Source organism: Cyclopterus lumpus, chromosome 13 (genome assembly GCF_009769545.1).
Source record: "Cyclopterus lumpus isolate fCycLum1 chromosome 13, fCycLum1.pri, whole genome shotgun sequence".
Classification (NCBI taxonomy): Eukaryota; Metazoa; Chordata; class Actinopteri; order Perciformes; family Cyclopteridae; genus Cyclopterus; species Cyclopterus lumpus.
In genome coordinates this window covers 6,452,989-6,459,242 of record NC_046978.1, presented here as the reverse complement: position 1 = coordinate 6,459,242, position 6,254 = coordinate 6,452,989, and the positions used below count along the sequence as shown (strand labels likewise).

The 6,254-nt window shown below is 40.4% G+C and overlaps 1 protein-coding gene across 1 annotated transcript; it reads left to right on the top strand.

The window, feature by feature from the left end:
• The first annotated feature begins 695 nt into the window (after nucleotides 1–695).
• LOC117741755 (extracellular calcium-sensing receptor-like) lies at nucleotides 696–5,666 on the top strand. Its single transcript, XM_034548975.1, has 12 exons — nucleotides 696–988; nucleotides 1,194–1,354; nucleotides 1,580–1,722; nucleotides 1,849–2,001; nucleotides 2,085–2,285; nucleotides 2,719–3,198; nucleotides 3,322–3,452; nucleotides 3,866–3,962; nucleotides 4,128–4,251; nucleotides 4,434–4,906; nucleotides 5,010–5,090; nucleotides 5,310–5,666. Exons 1-12 carry the CDS (start codon nucleotides 696–698, stop codon nucleotides 5,664–5,666), a joined length of 2,694 nt encoding a protein of 897 aa, XP_034404866.1.
• Nucleotides 5,667–6,254: the final 588 nt, after the last annotated feature.

Here is a 6,254-nt window from a genome sequence, read left to right as displayed (position 1 = left end):
CTAATACTTTATATTTTCTAATGCCATATAATTTTTGCTCTGTGTCTTAGCCGAATCGCACAAATAAGACACTAAAAATCCAACCAAAAAAAAAACTGCTCAATCAATTACTTTATATGCTTATGAAAAGTTGGGACAAATTCAAAACAAGCTCAAAATCACAATAGCTTCTACCACCTACGTGTATCCTTCCACACATGGATTTATTCACATTCATCCCACAAGTGTCTAGTAGAAATGATTCAGGAGTAATAAATGAGGGGTTGGCTTAACCCACACCAATGAAAGAGGAACTATTTGCTGAACTATCTGCACTGATGAGAAGTTTGACAAGTTTAGCCTTGGTACATGAATGCCCGAAGAAGTTATGTGCCATTTATAAGAGCCCACTCTCGCAGGCACACCCACCTCCAAGCCAAATTTCTGCCAAAACGGTGGCTGCCAAAGGGTTTTGGACATTTTTGTGTACTGACCGACCAGCCAACTCAGATTCATACTTCCATGTATCCTCTTTCCTGTGCCATTGAATTCAATTGTGATTGGTTGATCTGGCGATGACTCATATGACCCATGAAATAAAGCAAGCATCAGTTTTTATAGCCTACTTCACCAGCCTTTCAGAGAATATGTTGGCAAACTGTCATCTCCGGTACACACATTCTTCATTGGGTCTGTATCGACATTATACCATTGCTATGGCTTCTCCCAGGCTGATTCTTTGGGCCTTGTTTAGCCTTCATTTTCCAGTGTTGTCTGATGGGAAGGAAAGGGAAGAACCAAGTTTGGAGAGAAGTGTGGTGAGGAATGAGGAGGGAGTGATTGAGGTCGGTTCTAGCTTACCTCACTGTGTGAAACTGGCAGCCGGTGAGCCTCTGGCCCTGCAATCGGGAGGCGATGTTGTGATCGGAGGGCTTTTCCCTCTGCATTATGTGGCTCCTAAGCAAGACCAAAGTTACCAAAGCAAACCTCAGCTCAAACCTTGCAGAGGGTAAGTGTGAGGATACTGTTCATATATTTTTCCTCTTCATTTTTAGACAAAAAAGTGACTGAAATAATTTCCTCTTACTGTGTTTATTAAAACCCTATTTCTCCTGCACTGTTCACATGCCGATTTATATTTTGCTGTGATACTGTGTTTTCTGTCTCAGGATGAATTACATAGACTGCATTCAACTTTGTTTAATTATCTTCAGCTTTGACCACAGAGCCTTCCGCTGGATAATGACCATGGTGTTTGCAGTGGAGGAAATAAACCGTAATTTGAGCCTGTTACCAGGGGTTCATTTAGGCTATAGGATTATGGACAGCTGTGACCATGTCCAGACCGGCCTGAAAGCTCTTTTGTCTTTAGTCAGTCCATCTAAAGCTGTGATGAATGAGGTGAAACAAATGAAAGAAATTGAAAAAAGATTAGATGTGTCAAAGGACCGGAGTACTAGATCTGAGGAGGTAAAAGGAGAAGAAAATAAAGAAAAGAAAATGATGCTGAGCACAGTGAAAAAGAGAGATTCTGCAATGCTTGAAGCAATGCATAACAGTCTTTTAAATAATGGAAATGACAAAAAGGAAAATGAAACAGGGGAGACAATAGATAGGAGTACACAGTCTCAAACTTTGCCCACATGTCTGGCTGACTCTCCTGTGCCGGCTGTGATTGGCCTTGCATCCTCTTCCCCTACAAGAGCTGTAGCTCACACCCTTGGCCCTTTTAACTTCCCACTGGTAAGAATGGAATGAAAAGGCAAAAATATGCACAGCACTACATTTTCACATATACTGTCCTTATTTCCATTATATTTTTTGGTGATCATTCCCAAAACAACATTTGATAAGTTTTGTTTTTTATAGGTGAGTTATTTTGCCACTTGTACCTGTCTCACTGACAAGTCTAAGTACCCATCATTCTTGCGGACTGTGCCGAGTGATCTCTTTCAAGTTAGAGGTCTTGTTCAGATGGTCACCTACTTAGGCTGGTTCTGGGTGGGCACAATAGGGACCACGGTGAGATAAGCATTTTTCTTTTTTTTTTACCCCAACAGATAAACATACCAACATGGTTTAAAAAGGCTCTCTTTATATTTCAGGATGACTACAGTCACTATGCTATCCAAGAATTTTCCAGCCAGTTTAGACAACAAGGTGGGTGTCTGGCATTTCATCTAACCACCCCGAAATCACCCACAGCGGGAGAGATACAAGAAATGGCAGACAGGATACAGAGTTCAACCGCAGTGGTAGTGGTAGTGTTTGCCACAGAGGGGCAGCTGCTGGACTTGATCTTAGAGGTTAGCACTCTGTTTTAGGTGTTCTCAACCCTTTGTTACTCAAAGCCAACTTGTTTTGTGTTCCCAACTTCTGTTTTGTATTAAAAATAAATTGTGGGCAACACCAAGCACCGTCTGATAAGAGTTTTTAATTAGAAACCTGAATACTTAATTTTGTGGAATGGACAGGCATCATTTGTTTGTGGAAAGCAATATTGGTCTTGACTTAAAGATTAGAATCCTAACTCTGTGAAAAAAACAAACATTTTGTGTTACTACATACAAAGGAAGTGGCTCTTTATCCCAGTTAATGTAAATACATGAGCATAAAGTTATATATTATGGAGCATTTGAAGTAATCATTTGAGAATTAGGATAATCAAAATATTGTTTGGGCTCATGTTCATCTGTTTGCTTTCTTATTAGATTGTTTGACGTATGCCTTATTTTCCAGCTGGCTCAGAGAAATGCGACAGGAATCCAGTGGGTAGCTAGTGAAGCCTGGGTGACCGCTAGCCTGCTGACCTCACCCCGCTTCCACTCTCTCTTAGAGGGCACGCTGGGCTTCTCCTTCCCCGGAGTCAGGATCCCAGGCTTGAAAGAGTTCTTGTTGAATATCCGCCCTTCTCCAAAACCTGGGATGGCATTTGTCAACATGTTCTGGGAAGAGCTGTTTAGATGCAGGCTAGAGTTTAAAGGAAACCAATCAGCTGATGCAAACTATAAAGGTGCTGCTGAAAAGCCTGTATGCACTGGTTCAGAGGATGTGAAGGACATTGACAGCAGCTTTACTGTTGTATCTCAGGTCAGAGTATCCTATAATGTTTATAAAGCTGTATATGCCATCGCCCATGCTCTTCACACTTTATTAAACTGTGATTCTGGAGAACATTACGGAAGGTGTGAGAATCGTAAAACATTCACTTCTAGGCAGGCAAGTATAGACTACAACATAATAACAGCTATTATTCATTTGAACTCTGTCATTATATTAGTTTTTCCTTGAGTTTTTTCCTTCTCTGTTGTTTATTTTGTTTTTCTTCCTCCTTTCATACAGTTGCTGCAACATCTGAAGAAAGTGAATTTCACCAACCAGTTTGAGGAGAAGATTTCTTTTGACTCCAACGGAGAGCCGGTCCCTCTCTATGACATCATTAACTGGCAGAAGGACAGCAAGGGAGAAATTAGGTATAATATTACCCATCAACACACAGGAATACAATTGTGTTTCAAGAATTGTGATTGAGAAGCTTTTTATTTGAGTTATTGTCAAACTGATCTCATCCAGCATTCATAGCAAAACTACGAAAAATAATGCGCCGCAATTCAAAGATATCCCACAAAGTTCTTTTGTATGTTATTCATGTAATATTGAATGAGGATGTATAAAGACTGTAATTTACACCCCAAGAAGGCAGTAGGGGAGGTGGATGGGTCCACCAAACAGCAATCTTTCAGCCACATGGCTTGCGTCCTGAAAAATTATGAGTAACATTTTGTAGGATATCATACACCGCGTTAAGCATTTAGATGAGTTGCGATACAAAATTGTCAAATATTTAGTTTGTCGTGATTTTAAAATAATGTCATGCTGTGTTTAGATTTATAAAAGTGGGAAGCTATGATGGTTCCGCTCCATTGAAAGAACAGTTGCAGATAAAGCAGAGCACCATTGTGTGGACAAGTGGACAGTCAGAGGTGGGTCACATGTCCTCTAAAAACATGTTTGTTTCTTTACAAGATAAGGGATATAACATATTATGTGGTGATTAAAATTGCTGATTTCTTTTTGTTGTTCCACCCAGCATCTAATTTCCTGCAAAGCAAATCTTGGTTTGTAATTTAAAACCTTTATTTCTTCAGGTGCCTGCATCTCAGTGTAGTTCTCCATGCTCTCCTGGCAGCAGACAGGCCAGACGTCCAGGAGAGCCCCACTGCTGCTTTGATTGTTTGCCCTGTGCAGATGGAGAGATCAGCAACCAGACTGGTGGCCCTTTCATGTTTTTTGTATTCATAACATTTCTAACTTCTGTCTAAAGCAAAAGGCCATTAAACCCACGAAAAAAATGTTGCGCAACTAGAGTCATCGAGTCATGCTATATGAATGCAAACTGTTATGTAGAGTTTGAGATTGTGTGTGTTTACACAGTGTGTATGTGTCTTTGAAAGGTTCCACTGAGTGCACAAAATGTGCTGAATACTACTGGTCAGACAGAGACCAGGTGAAATGTGTGGCTGGGGTCGAAGAATTCCTGTCTTTCCACGACATCATGGGCATCATCCTGGTCACACTCACACTGCTGGGTGTTGTCCTGACAACCATCGTCACTGCTGTCTTTCAACGTTTCCGTTCCACACCGATCGTCAAAGCCAACAACGCAGAAATAAGCTTCCTGCTTCTCCTGTCGCTCAAGCTGTGCTTCTTGTGTTCCCTGGTGTTCATTGGCCAGCCATCTGTGTGGACATGTAGGCTCCGCCAGGCATTATTCGGGGTTAGCTTTGTCCTCTGTCTTTCCTGCCTCCTCGTTAAGACCATAGTTGTTCTCTTGGCTTTTCATGCTAATGCACCTGGTTCGAGGGCCCTGAAGCAGTTTGGTCTCTCTCAACAGCGGACCTTGATCCTCTGTACTACAGCTCCTCAGGTGGGTGGACTTTAGAACCACCAATAATTTGACCTCAAGTTCTGACAATTTACATTTTGTGTGTGTTTTTACAGAATAGCTTATCTTTACATTTTACCTCCAGATTATTCTCTGTGCCGGTTGTCTTTTGGGTGCACCTCCTTTCCCATTCAAGAACCCAAACTACCATGCCTCAACTGGAAAAGTAAGAATGACAGTATCCCACAGTATCTATTTTGATACTGCCATCAGTAGTTCCCAAAGTTAGAAATTATGAAATTCTACCTACACATAGGGACTTTCGTTTTTGTTATGGAGATTAGAGGGAATCAAACATACATTTTAATGTGTTATATACACCCTAATGAACATTGTACAATTATTGTTGATTGATCTGTATTTATGTATTGTTGGATGTACCTAGATTGTTGTGGAGTGTAAGGAACCATGGCCTCCTGGATTTTATCTGGTCCTGGGCTACATTGGTCTACTGGCCTTCGTCTGCCTCATCCTGGCGTTCCTTGGACGCAAGCTACCCGATACCTTCAATGAGGCAAAGCTCATCACCTTCAGCATGCTGATCTTCTGGGCTGTTTGGATCTCTTTCATCCCAGCTTATGTCAGCTCTCCTGGAAAGTTCACTGTGGCTGTGGAAGTATTTGCTATATTAGCCTCCAGTTTTGGACTGTTACTATGTATTTTTGTGCCAAAATGTTATATAATATTACTGCGGCCTCAAAGAAACATTAAGAAAGGGATGACGAGAAAATATCTCACATGAACTGACCATGTCATGGGTGATAATTTTAAGTGGCCACCAAGCAAACCTTTTTTTTTTTTCATTGAGCTATACAATGTGTTCTTGTAGCCACATTTTTTAAATTTCTCATGTTCAACCTAGGATAAATGCGTTTCCTGTAAAAATATAATTTGATGCTTTTCCATTCTCAGTTTTGATATTATTCTGCTTCTCTTAACCGGGTTATTTAAACCATTCACATTCCAAGATGTTACTTTAAAGTTACTGCAGTAACTTTAAATTAAATTATTATGGGATACATGTATCCCATAATAACAGTTCAATCTGTATCTGTTGGCAACATATGCACTAGTGTTGTGACAATGGCAAAAAGAAAAAAACATTATTAAAAAAATAATAAAAAAAGAAAATTAAAATTTACTTCCAACCTCAGGGTCTTACATTGCCCTGTCCTTCTTCAACTACGGGCTCCCTCTCTGCAAATACAATAAAAAAAATCTATTTTCCCTCTTGTGCCAGTCAATTGAGCTTCTTCCGGTCATTTGTACTCCGTCCATATATCGAGGGACCCGAGAACAAGCAACAGTTCAAAAAGTAAATAAATATTAA

What these genes read in the sequence shown, in the direction of transcription:
- LOC117741755 (XM_034548975.1), top strand. Translation starts at nt 696, where the DNA reads ATGGCTTCTCCCAGGCTGATTCTTTGGGCCTTGTTTAGCCTTCATTTT. An exon ending in GCCCTTTTAACTTCCCACTG is followed by an intron (nt 1,723 to 1,848) that starts GTAAGAATGGAA and finishes TGTTTTTTATAG; the next exon opens with GTGAGTTATTTTGCCACTTG. An exon ending in GACAGCAAGGGAGAAATTAG is followed by an intron (nt 3,453 to 3,865) that starts GTATAATATTAC and finishes TGCTGTGTTTAG; the next exon opens with ATTTATAAAAGTGGGAAGCT.